Genomic DNA, 22,942 nt, shown 5'->3' on the forward strand with positions numbered 1-22,942 from the left:
TCCAAAAAATGAACCAGCACTGTGTGTAACGAGCAGCGATTTCACAGCAGGGGTCAGATTGCTGCTCAATGTCACACACAGCGAGATCGCTAATGAGGTCACTGGTGCGTCACAAAAACCGTGACTCAGCAGCGATCTCGCTAGCGATCTCGCTATGTGAGAAGTACCCCTTAGGGGATAAAAGTTTCAGACAGGTTCCTGTTAAGGTGGCTTTACACACTGCAACATCGCAAACGACATCGCTGTAACGTCACCGTTTTTGTGACGTTATAGCGACCTCCCCAGCGACATTGCAGTGTGTGAAACACATCAACGACCTGGCCCCTGCTGTGAAGTTGCTGATCGCTACAAATCGTTCAGGACCATTCTTTGGTCCTTTGTTTCCCGCTGTGCAGCATGATCGCTAGAAAGTCTCAGTGTGTAAAGGGGACTTTACAGTGACTTCCCTTTCAAAAAGCTGCTTTACAACGTCCCCAATGACTAGCTAGGTCGTTCTGCAGGTCCGGATCGCTGTTGCGTCGTTGGCCAGGTCTGCCTGTTTGACAGCTCACCATAGACTTTGTAGCGATCCCGGCCAGGTTGGGATCGCTGGTGGGATCGCTAGAAAGTCTCAGTGTGTAAAGGGGCCTTTAAGTTCCTCAGTAATGATAACAATGATCCAATTCTGCTTGCTGTATTTGCTTCATTTGGTGACATACCAACAATACACATCAGAAAAAGATTACTGTGCTAGTTCCATTGTCCTCACCTCTCTGTCAGGTTTATGTGGCTTCATTAATTCCACAGCTTGTCCCCTTCGTACTAGCATCACTTGGGAGTCTCCCAACCAGGCCACATGCAGCATGTTGCCGCGGATGAAGATCACCACACCAGTTGTGCCGCAACGCAGGTTCTAGGGTATAAATAGGAAAATGTATATATATAGTACACTATACAACAAAAAAATCTCAGAGTGAACTGAAATTGATGCACACGATTAATTAAAGTGCTTTTATGAAAAGAGTTCTAACACACAACTTCTGTTCCCACAACACCACTCTTCTATGTTTCCATTCCTCTTAGTTTAGAAATGATCATGGAGACATGACACCTCTCACTACTGTGTATATTATGGCTTCAACATATCAAACATATGAAGCAATTAAGAGGAGTCTGTCAACAGGATTTCACCACCCCCCAAACAATTTAAATGCACATTTAGCTCTGTCAAAGAAAAGTCCAACTATACCGTTATATGTTCCGTACGCACCTGAGAAGTCAGCATTAGAACTGATATGCAAATGAGGCTGTAGTTCTGAAGCCTCTGTCACTCCAGCTCTATTCCTACCCAGCACCGCCTCCTCTTGCTTGACTGATGGCTCCTTTGCTTGAAGACACACATCATAGAGGCTGTCAGTCTGGTAGGTGGAGTTGGCACTAGACAAGGAATAGAGCTACAAATAAAGGCCCCGTCACACTAAGCAACATCGCTAGCAACATCGCTGCTAACGAACAACTTTTGTGATGTAACAGCGATGTTGCTAGCGATGTTGCTTAGTGTGACATCCAGCAACAACCTGGCCCCTGCTGTGAGGTCGTTGGTTGTTGCTGAATGTCCTGGGCCATTTTTTAGTTGTTGCTGTCCCGCTGTGAAGCACAGATTGCTGTGTGTGACAGCGAGACAGCAACAACTAAATGTGCAGGGAGCAGGAGCCGGCTTCTGCGGACACTGGTAACCACAGTAAACATCGGGTAACCAAGAAGCCCTGTCCTTGGTTACCCGATATTTACCTTCGTTACCAGCCTCCTCCGCTCTCACTGTCAGTGCCGGCTCCTGCTTCTTGCACGTGTAGCAGAGTACACATCGGGTAATTAACCCCATGTGTGCCGTAACTAGGAGAGCAGGGAGCCAGCGCTAAGCGGTGTGCGCTGCTCTCTGCTCTGTGCACATGTAGCTGCAGCACACATCGGGTAATTAACCAGATGTGTGCTGTAACTAGGAAAGCAGGCGCTAAGCGGTGTGCGCTGCTCCCTGCTCTCTGCACGTGTAGCTGCGTGCGCTGGTAACCAAGGTAAATATCGGGTTGGTTACCCGATATTTACCTTAGTTACCAAGCGCAGCATCTTCAACGCGGCGCTGCTGGCTGGGGGCTGGTCACTGGTTGCTGATGAGCTCACCAGCAACTCGTGTAGCCACGCTCCAGCGATCCCTGCCAGGTCAGGTTGCTGGTGGGATCGCTGGAGCGTCGCAGTGTGACATCTCACCAGCAACCTCCTAGCAACTTACCAGCGATCCCTATCAGGTTAGATCGTTGTTGGGATAGCTGGTAAGTTGTTTAGTGTGACTGGGCCTTAAAGGTCCAGTCACACTAAGCAACTTACCAGCGATCCCAACAACGATAGGGATCACTGGTAAGTTGCTAGGAGGTTGCTGGTGAGATGTCACACTGCGACGCTCCAGCGATCCCACCAGCAACCTGACCTGGCAGGGATCGCTGGAGCGTCGCTACACAAGTTGCTGGTGAGCTCACCAGCAACCAGTGACAAGCCCCCAGCGCCGCGTGGAAGATGCTGCGCTTGGTAACTAAGGTAAATATCGGGTAACCAACCCGATATTTACCTTGGTTACCACCGCACGTGCAGAGAGCAGGGAGCAGCGCACACTGAGCGCTGGCTCCCTGCTCTCCTAGTTACAGCACACATCGGGTTAATTACCCGATGTGTGCTGCAGCTAAATGTGCACAGAGCAGGGAGCAGCGCACACTGCTTAGCACTGGCTCCTTGCTCTCCTAGTTACAGCACACATCGGGTTAATTAACCCGATGTGTGCTGCAGCTACATGTGCACAGAGCAGGAGCCGGCACTGACAGTGAGAGCGGCGGAGGCTGGTAACAAAGGTAAATATCGGGTAACCAAGGACAGGGCTTCTTGGTTACCCGCTGTTTACATTGGTTACCAGCCTCCGCAGAAGCCGGCTCCTGCTGCCTGCACATTTAGTTGTTGCTGTCTCGCTGTCACACACAGCGATGTGTGCTTCACAGCGGGACAGCAACAACTAAAAAATGGCCCAGGACATTCAGCAACAACCAACGACCTCACAGCAGGGGCCAGGTTGTTGCTGGATGTCACACACAGCAACATCGCTAGCAACGTCACAAAAGTTGTTCGTTAGCAGCGATGTTGCTAGCGATGTTGCTTAGTGTGACGGGGCCTTAACTCTTCAGCCTCATTTGCGTATCAAGTCAAATGCTGATTTCTCAGTAATGAAATAACAGGCTGGCCATGTAAAGGTATTGCTGAACCGATCTTTGAAAGCGATACATGCATAATAAATAGTTTTGTAGATGAAACATGTTAATAGATTCTCGTTAAAGAATTACACTTGTACAAAATTTCAATTACTCATGAGTGTCTATATTATATTAAAGATGTCCGAATGTGAAATATATGAAAATCGAACAGCATAAATAATGTAATATTATGTAGGATAAATAATTATACAGTTCACTGTATACCTGTTTACTTCTTCATGGCTTCTGTTTATAGTAGAAATCACAAAGCAGGATCATTTTTTATTGACAGCCTTCGTAGACTGTATTATAGTTGTAATAATACTTATGTCTATGAACTTCAACCAAGAGATATGGATATAAGAAAGGGATATGGGTAAACTCAACTCATAACTGAGGATTACATTATTGGGGAAAATTTGATGAATAATGTATTGGGGTGCCATATGTATATGGCTATGTATTGAATTCCAGTCCTGTAATACAATGCCATGTTTACGACAAGATTACGCTATACATATGTCATCAAAAAATGTCCAAGATCCAGAGAGAAGTCTGAGACAATAAAGAAATATTATTAATTATTATCATTCTCCAAATGTGGTTGATATAATACTACTGGGCTCCTTTCCTTTGGACACAGCTGGTGAGGTTCGAGGCACATCGTCTTTGAGTATACTGATAGCTCAATGCTGTTTTGTTTCTGTCCAATGTCACCTTGAGTTTCATGTCACTGTGATAGATATTATGGTGTCACATGCACATCTGCTCCAATCTGAGAGAATATTGCGCGTGCACAGAATAATGTTACAGATAACCCCTCCCCCATCCCATGCCAGTTATATCAATTCAGGAAAGCAATTCACTGCTTGTGCACATGAAATCATCAAGCTGTTCAATACTGTGCAAGTATACAGATCTCCTCGAAATGGATCTATTGCAAATGTCTATTCAGATGAATGATTACCTGCCATTTCTAGAAGCTCCATCTATTTCTCCACTACAACAGCAAAACCTATCTAAAAATACAAAGTAATGTGTACAAATGCAGTGAAATTCATTATTTAGTACCGAATAAAAAAATACAGATTAAAAAGTCAAATTATTATAAATCTGAATTACAATTTGTTTTCCTTAAATGGAAACTCTACTTTCCACAAACTTTGTACATAAATCAATATGATAGGTGAATATAAGAAACTTTGTAAATGTCTCATCAGCTAATTCTGTCTCTTTCTCCACTTACTCACAGCCTTGGTGAGAGACGTAAAGAAGAACCCCAGGATCACTGTGGCTGAGCTCCAGAGATGCAGTAGGGAGATGGGAGAAAGTTGCACAAAGTCAACTATCACTGCAGCCCTCCACCAGTTGGGCCTTTATAGCAGAGTGGCTGACGGAAGCCTCTCCTCAGTGCAAGACATATGAAAGCCCACATAGAGTTTGCAAAAAAACACATAGAGGACTCCCAAACTATGAGAAATAAGATTCTTTGCTCTGATGAGACAAATATAGAACTTTTTGGTGATAATTCTAAGCGGTATTTTCAGCTACAGGGACAGGACAACTGGCTGCAATTGAAGGAAAGATGAATGTGGCCAAGTACAGAAAACCTCTTCCAAAGTGCTCTGGACCTCAGGCTTGGCCGAACGTTCACCTTCCAACAAGACAATGACCCTAAGCACACAGCTAAAATAACAAAGGAATGGCTTCAGAACAACTCTGTGACCATTCTTGACCGGCCCAGCCAGAACCCCTACCTAAACCCAATTGAGCATCTCTGGAGAGACCTGAAAATGGCTGTCCACCAACGTTCACCACCCAACCTGACAGAACTGGAGAGGATTTGCAAGGAAGAATGGCAGAGGACCCCCAAATTCAGGTGTGAAAACCTTGTTGCATCATTCCCAAGAAGACTCATGGCGGTAGTAGCTCAAAAGGGTGCTTCTACTCAATACTAAGCAAAGGGTCTGAATACTTATGACCACGTGATATTTCAGTTTTTCTTTTTTATAAAATTTGCAAAAATTTCTACATTTCTGGGTTTTTTTCTGCAGAGTGTACATTAATGAGAAAAAAATGAACTTTTTTGAATTTACTAAATGTCTGCAATGAAACAAAGAGTGAAAAATTCAAAGGGGTCTGAATACATTCCGTACCCACTGTGTGTATATATATATATATATACCATATTTTTCGCTTTATAAGACGCACTTTTGTTCCCCCAAACCGAATATACAGATTATATACTGCAGGGTCCAGGGGAGGTGGAGGCCGCTCTGGAGCGGTGCTGGAGGAGCTGGGGGGGTTGGTAGAGGCTTGTGAAGCTGCGGGTGGCAGCCTTTGATCTCCTGCACCCGCTCATATAATATGCACAGCTGCTGTCCACCACCATGGTGCTGAAACTGCACCGCGGCGATGGGCTGGGGGAGCTGCGCATATTATCTGCCTGTGCTTACCTTTGATCGCACATGCCCCCTCCCCCTGTGTTAGCTATGGCCCCCATGCTGCTGTCCATAGTAAAATAATAAACTCTTTACTCACCTCCTCCAGCGTGTCTGCCTGGTCTCCCTCCTGCTGCTGTGATCTTGCATGCAGAGATATCTCTCTCTGCTGTCCCGATCACATGACTGGCACTAGAACCAGGAAGTAGGAAGTGCAGAAGACACTGGAGGAGCTCAACCCCGAGGAGGGTGACAAGACAGGACACTGCTGCAGAAGGTAAGGAGTTTATTTTACTAAAATCAGCAACATGGGGGCGATATCAAACAGTGGGCCTGTGTGCCTGCAAACAGTGGGCCTGTGTGCCTGCAAACAGTGGGCCTGTGGGCCTGCAAACAGTGGGCCTGTGGGCCTGCCACAGTGGGCCTGCCACAGTGGGCCTGTGGGCCTGCCACAGTGGGCCTGTGGGCCTGCCACAGTGGGCCTGCCACAGTGGGCCTGTGGGCCTGCCACAGTGGACCTGTGGGCCTGCCACAGTGGGCCTGTGGGCCTTACTGGGGGACGTGTTCAATATAAGGTGGCCATATCCAGATTAAGGTGGCTAATTTTAGGATGAGGGGGCTATGAGGGACATATACCCTATATTATTTGTTAGACGGACACTGGCATTATAAGACGGACCCCATTTATTAAAAAATTCTCTATTCCTTCACCAAATTTGGGGGTGCGTCTTATAATCAGGTGCGTCTTATAAAGCGAAAAATACGGTATATGTATATATATATATATATATATATATATATATACATATAAAAAAATATATAAAATAATATTATATATATATATATATATATATATATATATATATATATATATATATGCTGTGTATGGGAAAGATCATATCAGCTAGCCTCCTCCCAACTGCTCAAAGTCAATTGGAAAAGATGAGGGCCGATCACAAGGGCTAAAGTGTGACTGGTTTAGTTTATTTTATTGGTTCTGATGCCCTAAGTATTCTGCCATTTCTTTTTTTTTTTAAACTCGTTTTATTGAAAGTTAAGTAAAACATTACATAAGAGAATAAATCAGCAAATTGTTCAGTGAGACAGTGTACATGTAAACTGGTTGGTCATCAGGATAATAAAATAACAACAATCAAATCAGCGTCCATTATGTTCAGCATATCCAAAGAGCATCAAACATAGCAAAGGTGTTAGCTCGTGAGACACATCCAACTTAAGGCAAAAGAACCCATATCGTCAAGGAGAGTGCAACCCAAGCTTCGGGGAACTCGTGGTATCCCTCATATAGTGTATCACGAATCACATGTGTCTCCTTTCTGCCTACCGGGACACTACTGGCTATTATTGCGATAATACCGATTGTAGGTTATCAGCAAGAGAACCAGGAGATCCGCCAGTCAAGGGCGACCTCATCCATCTACCCCAGATTTTGTCAAATTTAGTTGAAGAGCCTCTTGTCTTGTAAACAAATTGTTCTGACGGGATTATTGCATTTACCAATGCAATCCAAGAGGCTCTAGTTGGGGAATGAGTGCTCATCCAATTTAGTATAATGCCCTTCCGGGCCAGAAAAAGGACCTTCTTTATTAATAGATTCTCATCTTGGGACCAGGAGTGTACATCTACCACCCCAAATAGACACAGGACTGGGCACATAGCAATCGCTTTTTGAAATATGGCGGAAAGAGTCATTACAATCTCACTCCAATAGGAGAGAATGACTCGGCAATCCCATATCATGTGCCAGAAATCAGCACCGTCTCTCCCGCATCTCGGACAGCCCATCCCCACCGAATTATTCAGCTTTTTCATTTTGTTCAATCTCTGGGGAGTAATATAACTCTGGTGTATTATATATAATTGAATCAGTCTATTGTTAACAGCGGGAGAGACCAATGTGTGGAATTCGACAATGTCGTCCCACACTACATCATCAATTTCCGGGATCCTGGCACTCCACCTCTCACGGACAGAAAGAGGATTATTCATGGCCTTGGCCCGAATGAGGGAGGAGTATAGTTTAGAAATAAGACCACCAGGGCCCTGTGATCTAATAATTCCAATGACTGGGAAGGAGGAGAATCTAACCCCACGACCAGAGAACTGAGCTCGAAAGGCGTGCCTAATCTGGAGATACTGAAACCCATGAGATTCCGGCAAGTCGAATTCTGTCCGCAGTTGTGCAAAGGGGCGGAGTTCACCATCCCGGACCAGTGATCCCAGGGAGATTATTCCGCGTTTCCTCCATTCACCAAACCCCGGCAACCCACAAAAATGTGGAAGGTCCAAGTTATCCCATAAGGGCGTCTCAGTTGGTACATCATAAAATCCAAATACGGCTTTAGCCTCTTTCCAGATCCTGGCCCCCAATTTGTGTATCGGGAGGACACGACCCTCAGGGGACCTCCTGTGATCCGTCAGTAACGGCCACAGGAGATCCACACCTGTGAACTCTGCCAGGAGCCCCTCCGGAGAACCCCCAACTCGGGGAAGTGTCCATGGACCCAAATATTTCAACTGTCCGGCCAGATAGTAAATATAAAGATCAGGAAGGGCCATACCCCCCATATCCTTGGGTCTTTGTAATTTGGCCAATTGGACCCTTGATCTGGACGAACCCCAGACAAAGGTAATCATTAGAGATTCCAGGGACCGGAAGAAAGAGCAAGGAATCTGCACGAATACATGCTGGGTAATATAGAGACACTTTGGTTGCACTATCATTTTAAGGAGGTTAATCCTTCCCGCCACTGACAGTGGGAGTTGGCTCCATCTATTAAATTTCTCCCCGAAATACGCTAGTAAGGGGGCTATATTTCTCGCTATCATCTCCGCAGGGCTTCCCGCCAGTATAATTCCGAGATATTTGAAATGATCCACCACCGGAACCCTGCATATGTGGTCGTACACCAAATCCTCTCTGTTCCGAGACAGAAAGAGGAGGTACGATTTTGACCAGTTTATTGACAGACCTGAGAACTCCCCAAATCGATCAATCAATTGCACGGCTCTGGGAATGGAGGAATCCGGATCAGATGCAAACAGTAACAAATCGTCTGCGTACAAAGATAAACGTTCATCTCCCTTACTATGTCTCACCCCCCGGTAGACTGGGTCCGCCCGAATGCGCACCGCCAGCGGTTCCATGGCAAGAGCGAACAAGAGAGGGGATAGAGGACATCCCTGTCTGGTTCCCTTCCCCAAAGAGAAAGTTTCCGACACACCACCGCCCACCTGAATATTAGCAGACGGAGCTTTATATATGATCTCAATCCATCTGATAAATTCGTTGCCGAAACCAAATGCCCGCAGCACCTCCAGCAGGTATGGCCATTCTATAGAGTCGAAGGCTTTGACCGCATCCAGGGAGACCAGAGCCCAATCCTCCTCTAACTTGGTGCCCATCTGTAAGACCACCTGCGCCCTCCTCAGATTATCCGAGGTACTCCTACCCGGAATGAATCCTGACTGATCCTCATGTACTATAGAGGAGACCACTTTTTTGAGTCTATTTGCTAGAATTTTGGTGAGAATTTTGTAATCGGAGTTCAACAAAGAGATCGGTCTGTACGAGCCACAATCCAATGGGTCCTTATCTGGTTTCAATAGCAGGACAATGGTTGCCTCATAGAAGGAATCAGGCAACCGTCCTTTGCTGAACGAGGCTTCAACCGTTTCCAGGAGGGCTGGGGCCAGCACCCCCTGATATTTGTCAAAGATCTCAATCGGGAGTCCGTCTGGCCCAGACGCCTTACCCCTATTGAGGGTCTTCATCGCCTCCACCATCTCTTCCATACCAATGGGCTCATCCAAGGCCGATCTCTGAGCCAAAGTCAACCTGGGAAACTCCAAATCTCGTAAGTACTCAGCAATCTCCTCCCTTGACACGGTCAGCCTGGACTCATACAGGTTCCTATAGAAGTCCAAAAATACCTCCAATATACCATTGACGGAAGTAACTGTTCCTCCATGGAGGTCTCTAATCTTAAGGACAGCAGGTGAGCTATTGGATTGACGCACCAGGAACGCCAGTAAGCTACTGGATTGGTTCCCTTGCTCAAAATACCTCTGGCTCGTGAAGAATACATGTCTCTTAGCCTTGTCTTGCAAATACAAGAGATATTTCCTCCCAGCCTGAAGCCAATGAGATCTATTTTCCTCAGAGGGGTCCGAGGTGAATCTATGTTCAAGCACTTTATTTTGGGTGGCCAATTCCTCCTCCTCTCTGGCCGCCTGTTTCTTGAGATAGGAAATAGAGGAGTGACAGCATCCCCTCAGATACGCCTTGAGCGCGTCCCAATAAGCCGAGTGATTCTCTTCAACGGAGTTCATTTCCGTGTATGCCCCAAGCTGATCAGGAATCCTGTCATTGGCTCCAAAGAGTGACAGCCACCAAGGGTTAATTTTCCTTGACAATTTATGAGATTTACAACCTTCCCATTTAATGCCTACAGATACCGGAGAGTGATCTGATACTGATCTGGGCAAATGACATACCGATTGTATATGGGCACAGACTCTTTCATTTCCACAGATATAATCAATTCGAGATAATGAGTTTTTCCCCGGAGTATAACATGTGTATTCTCTCAGTACTGGGTTAAAAAACCGCCACATATCGTACCATCCCACTTCCTGTAAGAATATACTCAATCTAGTTTGTATCGTGGGGGAGATCGGGACCTGTCGGGTGCTGAATCTATCCAGTCCCGTGTTATTAATCAAATTGAAGTCCCCCATGCAGAGCACTAAGGCTTGTGGGAATTGTGAGGCGAACTTAGCCGCCTCATATAGAATCGAGATTCCCGTTGCAGGGGGAATGTATATGGCCAGGACCACTATCATGACCCCATCGATGTGAGCCTGGATAAACACATACCTCCCATCAGTGTCCTTTAAAATTTTACCCGGGTCCCACCGCAGAGCTTTGTGGACCAGTACCGATACTCCCCTAGAATATGATGAATGAACAGAGTGAGCTGACCATTGAACCCAAGGCTTTTGAAGCACTCTAGTGGTCTCCAACAATAAATGGGTCTCTTGTAAACATACAATCTGAGCTTTGGATCTTTTGATATGAGCAAATACTGCCGCCCGTTTCCTGGATGTGCCCAGTCCCCTAACATTCCATGTCATCACGCTTAAAGCCATTGAGAGATGCCACTTGCTGAATTGCTAGAAGAATATCAAAAACTTAACCTACAGTAGAACTTGGGTAAACGTACCCTTAAATACAAAATGTCGGTTGCGCACACACAATCGACAGGAACTGGTCCAGTAGTGCGACCAGGAAAGATTTTCCCTAGCAACGACTAGGGTGAACCAACGTGGCTAGATGGTGTACTTGGTATGGGGGTGTCCTCAAACAAGGACTTGAGTGTCTCCTGCAGTCCAATAAATGAATTATCCTGTAGCTTAGCATAAGTGAGGGGACCAAGAATAGATGGGAAGGAAATGAGAGAGAGAGAGAGAAGAGAATAGAGAGAGAGAAGAAGAGGAGGGAGAGAGAAGGAGAGAGAAGAAGAGAAAAAAAAAAAAAATAGGGGGGGGGAGGGGGGGGGGGCAGATGGTAAGAAGGGGGAAAGAGAAATAAGGTAGAAGAGAGAAAGAGAAAGGGGAGAGATTAGAATAGGAGATAAAGCGGGGACAAGAGAAGGAGTATAGAGATATGAGAGGGAGAAAAAGTGGGGGACTGAAGGAAGAGGAAAAAAGAACAATGAAGAAGTAAGGGGGCGAGGTGAAGAGGGATGAGGAATAAGCTGATAGGGGGTTAGAGGGGGAGAAGAGGTGGGAGTGTAAAGAAGATAGAAGAAGGATTGGCAGGAAATCTTAGACTGTAGAATATTATGACATATGGTAACCTCAGAACTTAATCTAGCTCTAACAGAGCAAAATACAACATTATGAACTGAAGTGCGATGCTAAATACTGCGAGCCCAAAGTAAAGTTCCAATTAGGGTCCAAAAAGGTATAGGATAAAACAAGATCGCATGGAGGAGTTCAGAGCGTCACAACAGCGGTCTGACCCATGTCCCGTCTGGTGTCACCTAGGTCCGGTCCCATCAGCGACGAGTAATCCTGAACACAGGCTGGGCTAAACAGAGATCCCGGAGAACGCAGCAGCCGTTCCATACACAGGCGCGGCCCCAGGCCACCCGCCTTCAACGAGGGCCAAGCCCGGAGGCCGGTTCAATGGGAAACCAATAATGGACGCATCCGGAAACTCTCGTGCCTCCAGGAAGGCCACAGGCGCACCAGCGCCTCCAGATGAGATCACTAGCATCTCAACCGACAGAGACCATAAGATCAGGATCAGGACGCGAACGCAATTGCGGTCTCGCTCCACTCACATGGCAGGAGGGATGAAACAAACAAGAAACTTTCGCGCCTTCAGAATCGAGGGACGCCGAGTACCTGCATAGGATGATCCTGAAGCGATCTCAACAGTGATTTCAAACACAACGTCCCAAGGATTGGAGGCGCATCACCGACCTTGCTCCAAAGAGAATGAAATAAGTGAATCAGAACTGCGACGCTATCACAACCGCGACCCGTCAGGCAGCGCCCAAGACCGTGACGCATCAGCGTTTCCTCTTCAATGTGTTGATCCAGTCATCCGCTTCCGCAGGAGAAGTAAAGAACAGGGATCGCTCTTGATGAACCACTCTAAGACGGGCTGGGAAGATCATGGAGTACGCAATTTGATGCTCTCTGAGACGTTTCTTCACCTGAATGAAGGAAGCCCTCGTTTTCTGGAGCGACGCAGAGAAATCAGGGAAGATCAATATGGTGGCGTTGTTGTGTAGGATCGGGCCCTTGCGCCGCGCCGCACCAAGGATCGCATCTCTATCCCTGCTGCTCAACAGTCGGGCCAGGAGAGGTCTAGGCTGCGCTCCCGGAGGAGGAGGCCTGGCCGGTACCCGGTGAGCTCTTTCTATAGCGAATGCCACTGACAGCGTCGCATCAGGGAAAGTTTCGGAGAGCCACTTTTCCATGAACTTACATGGGTCACTCCCTTCTGCCCTCTCCGGCATCCCCAGAATTCTCAAATTATTGCGACGCAGGCGATTTTCCAGGTCATCTGCCCTCTGCGCCCAGTTGTTTGCCGCGCTTTCCAGAGAGGCCAGTCTGCCCGGCGTCGCTCTTGCGTCGTCTTCCAGCGTGGAGATCCGCTGCTCGGTCTCCTTTACCCGCTCTCTCAGGTTTTGCAAGTCCAGCCGGAGGAGACCCACATCGATCTTAACCTCCTCAATTTTACCCGTCAGCGACACCTTTGAATCCTGGATCGCTGCAAGTAACTGCGACGTAACCTGCTGTAAGGTTAGCTCCTGCGATTCCTTGGATCCGGCCTCCATGCTCTCCTCCTCCTCCGCCTCGCTGGATTCCCGCTCCGACTGCTTGCCGGCGCCATCTTGCTGGGAGTCCCGGGCAAACTTCTTCAGCTTCTCAGCCGCTGCTGCGCTGCGACCTCTGCTCATGGTACCGATCCAAATGCTCACCGCACCACAGGTAATCCAGAGGTGTATTTAGGCACCAATTTCGGCAGGATTAATAGCGTATATCAGCTTTGGACTGCGGAGCTGCTCTCAGATGCGACCGCTCATGCTGCCTGTTGGCCATGCCCCCCCTGCCATTTCTTTTTTTAACTTTTTATTTGCAATACAGTTCCAGAGATATGGCAGTTTCAATTTTCTGCACATTTTTGTGATCTTTACCAAGCTGCCATTGCTCACATGGTGATTATGTAGGGCAGCCTGAAGAGAACTCTATGAGTAACACCCCTTTGGTAAAAGCCATAAAATTAGCGTTACGTAAGAAGGCTCATATCTCTGGAACCATTTTTGGATTAAAAACAAATTATACTCAGGAGACCAGTTGAATAAATTAAAAACAAAAACTGGTAACAAGTCCTCTTTAGGAGTACTTTAGGAGCACACAGGGGAAATTTGATGAAAATGCAGAAATGGTCAAATAAAGTGTTATTTCTCTAGTAAGCACACAAGACAGCTTATTCTGAAAAGTTACTTGAAAGTATAGTTGTTATCTTTTAAGATGTTTTATAAAGTAAAGTACATTCACATTTTGTTCTTTTATGTGTTGTGCCGCAAGAATTTTCAATTTAGCTGTGCCCCTGAATGCCCTGGCACATTTTCAAATATATCCAAGGTCAAAGCCTGTGTGTCTAGTCTATAGCCAGATTACTCTTTATAAAACTAATTTTTCAAGATGCAACCTCTGCGTATACTCCAGTGGCGGACATGCTGGTGGATGGGAATGCAGTTCAGTAGAGCATCACTGTCAAACTTCATACATTGCTACAATTCCTAAGGAATTCCCAATTCTCTTCCCATAAAACAACTAGCTGCAGAGAATGTACAAGAAAAGTAGATTTATGAAAAGTACCTGGATTCTGCAGTGGTAAGGTGACCTATGAAGTGCCATCCTGATTAAGTGAAGTTACAGTGTCTTGAAGAAGTATTCATACCCCGTGAATGTTTCCACATTTTTTTTCATATTACACTCATATACCGTATTTTTCGGATTATAACATGCATTTTTCCTCCCAAAAATTTTGGAGGAAAGTGAGGGGTGCATTTTATAATCTGAATGTAGCTTACCGGGGTGGTGGAGAGGGGTTGCAAGGGGCCAGGGGAATGCTGTGGCGGCTGTGGAGGGGCTGCGGTGGCTGGGCTGGTGCGGGGACTGCGGAGGCTGGAGCTGGGGTGGCTGTGCAGTGTCAGCAGGTGCTGTGCGGGGTCTCCGGCTGCTGCAGCAGCTGTGTGGGGTCTGCACGTGGTCTCCGGCAGCTGGTCCTGGGGCTGCTGTGCGGGGTCTCCAGCGGCTTTACTGGCGCTGCGGGTTTGGCAGTGAGGACTTCAAATAGTGCCACTCAGAGTCAGTGCATGCGCAGTTGGAGCTCTCGGCTCAAGCTCTCATCTGCGCAGGCACCGCCTCCGGCCCACTGATCTCCCTCCAGTGGACTTCAGGAAAATGGCACCCGGAAGTGACGCTTGCGCGGATGAGATCTCGGCTTGCCATTGAGTCTAGAGCTCAATCTGCGCTGACTCCGGGCGCCATTTCTGTGAAGCCCTCACCATCCGCAGCTGCCTCAGTCCGAACCCCAGCACAGCTGCCCCAGCACGGCAGCACCAGCCTCCGCCACAGCCCGAGCCCCAGTCTCCGCCACAGCAGCGGCCGCCACAGTCCGAGCCTAAGCACAGCAGCACCAGCCTCCACCGCAGCTCAAGCCCCAGTCTCCGACGCAGCCCCAGTCTCCGCCGGAGCCTCAGCCTTCAATGCAGCCCCAGCCTCCGCTGCACCAGCACAGCCTCCTCCACCACCGCTACTGCCCCCTCTGGCAAGACACCACCGGATTACAAGGCTGACCCCTTTTTTTTTTTTAACCTTTTCTTCCTCTGAATTTGGGCTGCGACTTATAAATCGGTGCATCTTAAAAAACGAAAAATACGGTACTTAAAGGGTACATTCCCATGAACAGTCTTTGCTGAGTTTTTGACACTGCAGAATTTCTGCACCACTTCTGCAACTTAGTTTACATACGTTTTTTCCTTCCATTTTTGTGTGCGTTTTTGTTACATGCATTTTTGGCGCATGCATTTTTGCCTCAATAAAGTTGGTTAAAACACAGGAAGTTGCCCAAAGCAAAGAAACAAGTTGATAATTACAAATTATAGTGGTTTAAAATCATGCATAATTATAACCCTCAAACCCCAACTCAAAAGAAACACTATAAGCGCCCACGTCCCAATACACACAAACACAGATATACAGACACATAAAAAAAATATAAAGTTATAGATAGATAGATAGATAGATAATAGAAATATATTAGAATAAATAGAGAGATAGATACCCTAAAGATATTTAATTTCCCAAATTCCCTACGTATTATACACTTGTACCCTTAAGTGCCTTTCTCTTGTAGCCTGGTTTAATCTAAGAAATAAATTATTTTAAAAAATGACATGGGTTTCCCTCTATTTTTGGTAACCAGCCAAGGTAAAGCAGACAGCTTATCAGGTTGGGAAGGTGAATGGTTATTGGGCCCTTCTCAGACAAAAAAATAGCAGTTTGCAGCTGCCCCAGAAGTGGAGTATCACATTCAATGCACCAATTCTGACGCTTTGCCTCTGCTTTTTCTGTTTGCCCTGGTGCAGTTGCAATCAGGGTAATAGTAGTTGGAGATGATGTTAGCTGTGTAGTGTGAGTTGGCATCAAGGCTTGGTGTTAGTAATGGTGAGGTGTCTATTAGACACCCCCATTACTAACCCAGTAAGTAAAATAAAAAAACCCACACACTTTCTCTGGTTCACCATTTTCTAAAAATAAAAAAATATACATGCAGATACGCTGTACTCCATGGATTCAGGCATACTCTACAAATGGAAACCTGAAAGGCATAAAAAGAGACATCAGAATGATGAGCAGTGACGTTCCTAACATCACCACTCAGCACAGTTGCCAGGTCTCATGGAACACAGGGTGAGCCAGGACTGGCTGCTGCTCAAAGTTTATGGAACCTAGTTCTAAACCTCTATAGTGTGATGCCCTGGACCAGCCAGGTAGTCACAGTTAGAGCCCCGCACAACACCTGTCCCCTAATAAGGTGTCACCAGCCAACCATAAAAACCCTAGTCACCCCCTCAGGGCTTGATAGGCACACTAGGGGGCGGAGCCAGGCGGTTGGCCATGCCCACCAAGGAGTTCAGAGAGCCTGAGATGAGAAAAACGTTAGATTAATTCAGGAATGAAGGAGAGTGGAAACAGGCCTGTGTCCCAGGTCTGCAGCTATCTGACAGGTGTCAGTGTTGGAGCCCAGGCACCTTTGGCTAGGAGGCATACGGAGGCCTCTGCCTGCAGGAGTCGGGAAAACGGCTCGGTGGAACCATGGTGGACCGGGACAGGGTAGTGGGCCGCCGGTATCGACCCGGGGAACCGACTGGAAACCGCAGCACAGAGAGGAGTATTCAGACCCTGAAGCTAGGTCCAGAAGCTACTGGGGGCTAGCTAATTAACTGATTGCGCCCAGGACTATAGGTCCTTTCCCACCCAAAGTCCCGACTGAAGACAACAGCCCAACGAGGGGGATAGAAAGCCACCGCCATGGCAGACAGATCCCACGGGCCAGCGTCTGCGGGCAAAAGGGCGCCTCCGACAATCACAAGCCGGGGAGCGGACTCCTGTATTGCAAGTTCAGGTAGTCCATCAACACTCAAACAGGTGCAGGAGAAAGGCAGAAACCACCAACCGGGTGGGGGACCAGACTGCAGCCGGCTGCGGGCACCGACCACCATCATCTTGGATTACCAGAGACTTGTGTGTGTTACTAATTGTGAGTATATCAGTGCCCTCCGGCCGCACACCTCCCTGCATCGCCTAACTACTCCCCCAACGGGTCCTGGGGCCACCAACCCTACCCACGGAGGGGTTAACATCTTTCTGCGCAACATCTTCCCCGGGTGCCCCGTAACTGCAGCGGTGGTGTCCACCTTCACCACAACCCATGGGTGGCATCACAAACTTAACCACGGCTCCGGCCGTATACCTATGTCCCCTAGACCGCCAGCCCCTTTCAGATCGGAGTGAAGACGGGACCCCTGGGTCCGGAGACGCTCGAGCCACCCACCAGCGAGCCCGGATCCGAGCGGCTCGGTTGCAGCCGAGCCCGGGGCGGTACAATAGCCTTTGATCTAGGTAAACGAGGAAAGTCATGGGAACCACTGGACTACATCGGACCTGGGAACTTTGTTTTCTAATAAATTGGTGAACGAGGGACAGTCTCTTGTTTTTGTTTTTCTTTTTTTAGTTATTTTAGATTTCCATTTAATCCAAGGACTACAGTGGACTAGGATAAATGTGTGGGAGTGATTTTGCAATAAAATATTTTTGTATGGGTGTGTTTTTACTAGTGGGATAGTAATGGGAGTGTCTAATAAACGCATCTCTATTACTAACACCAGGGCTTGATGCCGGCTCACACTACACAGTTACCTCCAACCCCTTACTACCATTACCTTGATTGCCACCACACCAGGGCAATCAGGAAGAACCAAGGCGAAACGCCAGAATTGTCGTATCTAATGTGATGCACCGCTTTCAGAGCAGCTGAGGGCTGGTATGTTTAAGCTGTAAAAGGTGCAATAACCACAGAAGTTCCCAGCCTGATAATATCAGCTCTCAGCTATCTGCTTTACCTTTGCTGGCTATCAAAAAAAGGGGGGACCCCTTGGTGTTTTATAGATTATTAGGTTAAACCAGGCTTAAAGGGAACCTGTCACCACTTTTTTTGGCTATAGGCTGCGGCCACCACCACCGGGCTCTTATATACAGCATTCTAAATGTGCCCCCTTAGTGATGTCTGTTCTCCCCCAGTCCTGTCCGTGCCCCTCTAGTGCTGTCCATACCGCCGCCAGTGCTGTCTGTGCCCTGTGATGTATATGATTTACTAATCTGTTGACTGTGCTCTAGGCCGAGACAAACCTGGAAAATCAGTTGTGAGAAGCAACGTGATAAATATCACCAAACATCACAGCCACACCAAAGAGAAGCAGTTTCAGCCACAACAGTTGGAGGTGTAGGGCTGAGTTAACTGATAATTTTCAAGCTGACAATTTTCTGTGGCCCCTGAAGGTTGGCAGAAATTTCCAAATGGCCCCCGGCAGAATAAAGGTTCCCTACTAGTGTTGAGCGAGTAGTTAAATATTCGTACTCGCTATGCTGTTAGCGAATACTGTCCGCTACTCGCATATTTGTTATGAATAGCAGGCGCAATGTAAGTCAATGAGAAATACTCGCTAAGTAGCGAGTAACCCGAAAGCCGTACTTTTCGTGCGAGTAGCGAGTAGTACGACTTTCGGGTTACTCGCTACTTAGCGAGTATTTCCCATTGACTTACACTGCGCCCGCTATTCGTAATAAATATTCGAGTAGCAGACAATATTCCCTAACAGCTTAGTGAGCACGAATATTTAACTACTCGCTCAACACTATTCCCCACCCCTGCTCTGATGGATCAATTTTTGTATATACTGTATGTACACTACAGTTCACAAGTTTGGAGGCACCCAGACAATTTTGTCTTTTCCATGAAAAATCATACTTTTAAGTATCAAATGAGTTGCATAATGAATAGAAAATATAGTCCAGACATTGACTAGGTTAGAAATAATGATTTTTACTTGAATTTATAATTTTCTCCTTCAAACTTTGCTTTCCTCAAAGAATGCTCCCTTTGCAGCAATTCCAGCTTTGCAGACCTTTGGCATTCTAGCTGTTAATTTGATGAGGTAATCTGGAGATATTTCACCTCATGCATCCCCACTCCCACAAGTTGGATTGGCTTGATGGGAACTTTTTGCGTATCATACAGTTAAGCTGCTTCCACAACAGCTCAATAGGGTTGAGATCTGGTGACTGGGCTGGCCACTCCATTACAGAAAATACCAGCTGCCTGCTTCTTCCCTAAATAGTTCATGCATAATTTGGAGATGTGCTTTGGGTCATTGTCCTGTTGTAGGATGAAATTGGCTCAAATCAAGCGCTGTCCACAGGGTATGGCATGGCATTGCAAAATGGAGTGATAGCCTTCCTTATTCAAAATCTACCTTGTACAAATCTCCCACTTTACCAGCACAAAAGCAACCCCAGACAAAATAAATAACCTCCACCATGCTTAACAGATGGCATCAGGCACTCTTCCAGCATCTTTTCAGCTGTTCTGCGTCTCACAAATGTTCTTCTGTGTGATCCAAACACCTCTAACTTCGATTCGTCTGTCCATAACACTTTTTTCCAATCTTCCTCTGTCCAATATCGGTGTTCTTTTGCCCATATAAATCTTTTCCTTTTATTTGCCAGTCTCAGATATGGCTTTTTCTTTGCCACTAAGCCCTGAAGGCCAGTATCCTGGAGTCGCCCCTTCACTGTAGACATTGACACTGGCATTTTGTGGGTAATATTTAATGACGCTGCCAGTTGAGGACCTGTGAGGCGTCGAATTCTCAAACTGGAGACTCTAATGTATTTGTCTTGTTGCTCAGTTGTGCAGCGGGGCCTCCCACTTATCTTTATACTCTGGTTAGAGCCTGTTTGTACGCTCCTCTCAAGGGAGTAGTACACACCGTTGTAGGAAATCTTCAGTTTTTTGGCAATTTCTTGCATGGAATATCCTTCATTTCTAAGAACAAGAATAGACTGTCGAATTTCACATGAAAGTTCTCTTTTTCTGGCCATTTTGAGAATTTAATGGAACCAACAAATGTAATACTCCAAATTCTCAACTAGCTCAAAGAAAGGTCAGTTTTATAGCTTATCTAATCAGCAAAACTGTTTTCAGCTGTGCTAACATACTTGCACAAGGGTTTTCAAGGAACTTCTAAACATTCATTAGCCTTCTAACACAGTTAGCAAACACAATGTATCATTAGAATACTGGAGTGGTGGTTGTTGGAAATGGGTGTATACACCTATGTAGATATTGCATTAAAAACCAGACGTTTGCAGCTAGAATAGTCATTTACCACATTAACAATGTATAGAGTGTATTTCTGTTTAATTTAATGTTAGCGTCATTGAAAAAAAATGTGCTTTTCTTTCAAAAATAAGGAATTAACTAAACTTTTGAACTGTAGTGTAATTGGCATGTAATTTATAAGCCCTGTATCTATTGTATTTATCCTGACCTGCCCTATACCTTTTTTTATACAGGGTTTTATTAAATTTTGACAAATAAAATATTATATTTTAAAACTAATCTCCACTTTTTGGTTTGGGTATTTTTCGGTAAGTATAGCGCACTTGCCTTATTTTTTATTTTTCCTTTATTTATTTTCTATTTCCCAAGTTGCCGGATCCGGATTAGCCGGTACCCAGATACTTTAGAAACTGCGCAGATCCGAACTTTTACAGTCTGGGTCCGCCCATCACTAATTATATGTGTGGGTGTGATGTGAAAATGAGTTGAAAAGTTCATGGGGTATCAATTCTTTTTCAAGGCAAAATTAAGTTTTGAGCAAAGTTGCACATTTTCAGTTAGTGAACTATATATCATTCTAATCTGAATTGTATTGTATATATTTAGTGAAAACTGAGATAATACACCCTAACCTCATCTTTCTGGCACATAGAAATTGATAATCCCCAGACTGCCAGTAGTATACATGATGCATGGCTATGGAAATACAAAGAACAGTGAAAGCAGAGATAAGGACATGTATCATTAGTGGGTTTTAGTAGCTAGCGTGACTGAGCCAAGCAACATGTTTTATTTATGAAGTCCCATTTTCAGCTAAGATGATGGATACAATAATAGCTGCTAATATGTAGGGATTTACTGTAGGGCATATTGTGGTGCTGGTGGTGGGAAATATATCTTTCTTACTTGCACTACCATGCTCCATGGCCCTTTTACTAACATGTCCCATAACTAAAGGCCCCTTTACACACTGAGAATTTCTAGCGATCCCACCATCGATCTTGACCTGGCTGGGATCGCTGGAAAGTCTCTAAACAGTCGCTGGTGAGCTGTCAAACAGGCAGATCTGGCCAACGACGCAGCACGGATACGGACCTGCAGATCGACCTCGCTGGAAAGGGAACGCTAGCACGCCTATCGGCTGGGTCGCTAACAATGTCGTTGTAACGGTGTCAAACACACTGATACATGCTGCGAAGCAGGAAACAAAGGACCAAAGAATGGTCCTAAACGACTTGTAGCGATTAGCGACCTCACAGCGGGGGCCAAGTCGCTGATGCGTGTCACACACTGCAATGTTGCTGGGGAGGTCACTATTACGTCACAAAACCGGTGACGTTACAGCGATATCGCTAGCAATGCTGCAGTGTGAAAAGGGGCCTTATGTCACTGGCTACCTGTTATCCAGAGATAACAGTCCAGAATCCATTCTCTAATTTACCAACCTTTCTCCATTTTGGCAGGTCTGTATATTTTTACTCCTAATCTGCAGATACCTGCCTAACACAAACAAACTCTTGATTACACGTGATCGTATCCTCTTACATACTATACAAGTTAAAATAATGGATTGTAAAATGCTTTAGCACAAAAACAGTACTTCAATGTGCCTGTACATCAGCAGCATATGTCAGCTCTATATTACGATACTTGGGACTGGGGATAACTCTGATCACTGTCAATGGAGGCGATGATGTGATAAGCACCCCACTTACACAATTATGGGGGGCTATAGGTGTGTTGCCGTAATATTCAGAGTTTAACAAATTCACCCAGGTCTGCCTTATGTCAGTGTAAAACTTTGGCGTAATATACACTGCATTACAGTGGAGAGGTGTATTATACCATTGGGGAAATGGTCATATATTAAAGTTAAATAAATAAATAAATTAAAGGGAAAATGCCATTAGTGTTGATAACCCTAAACCCCTATACCCACTATCTTGTGTCTTATCATTAAACATTCCTTAGAAAATGAAGGTTTAACAACTCCTTCACTGTATAAAATGACTGGTTGTTTCTTCCCATTTAGGCTAGATTAACTTTTCTACAGCCTCCTGTATTTTTCACTTTTCCCCACCAAAGACATGTTAATCAGTTGCTGCAGAGCTTATAAATCAATTGTCTGATGAAGAAAAGCCCAGCATACAATTATGGATAGCATAAAAAGCTCAAAGAAACGTTAGGATAAAAATACTCAACTACAGTTAGGTCCAGAAATATTTGGACAGTGACACAATTTTCGCGAGTTGGGCTCTGCATGCCACCACATTGGATTTGAAATTAAACCTCTACAACAGAATTCAAGTGCAGATTGTAACGTTTAATTTGAAGGTTTGAACAAAAATATCTGATAGAAATTGTAGGAATTGTACACATTTCTTTACAAACACTCCACATTTTAGGAGGTCAAAAGTAATTGGACAAATAAACCAAACCCAAACAAAATATTTTTTTTTTCAATATTTTGTTGCGAATCCTTTGGAGGCAATCACTGCCTTAAGTCTGGAACCCATGGACATCACCAAACGCTGGGTTTCCTCCTTCTTAATGCTTTGCCAGGCCTTTACAGCCGCAGCCTTCAGGTCTTGCTTGTTTGTGGGTCTTTCCGTCTTAAGTCTGGATTTGAGCAAGTGAAATGCATGCTCAATTGGGTTAAGATCTGGTGATTGACTTGGCCATTGCAGAATGTTCCACTTTTTTGCACTCATGAACTC

General features: G+C 45.8%; 1 protein-coding gene across 1 annotated transcript in view; it reads right to left on the bottom strand.

Annotated features, from left to right (window-relative positions):
* Window positions 1–22,942, bottom strand: part of PPM1E (protein phosphatase, Mg2+/Mn2+ dependent 1E) — a 332,607-nt gene that overhangs the window by 29,720 nt on the left and 279,945 nt on the right. The window contains exon 5 of the mRNA XM_075336300.1: window positions 749–892. Within this exon, the coding sequence (XP_075192415.1) occupies window positions 749–892 (144 nt within the window). The remainder of the gene's footprint in view (window positions 1–748; window positions 893–22,942) is intronic.

Source organism: Anomaloglossus baeobatrachus, chromosome 2, assembly GCF_048569485.1.
Source record: "Anomaloglossus baeobatrachus isolate aAnoBae1 chromosome 2, aAnoBae1.hap1, whole genome shotgun sequence".
Taxonomy (NCBI): Eukaryota; Metazoa; Chordata; class Amphibia; order Anura; family Aromobatidae; genus Anomaloglossus; species Anomaloglossus baeobatrachus.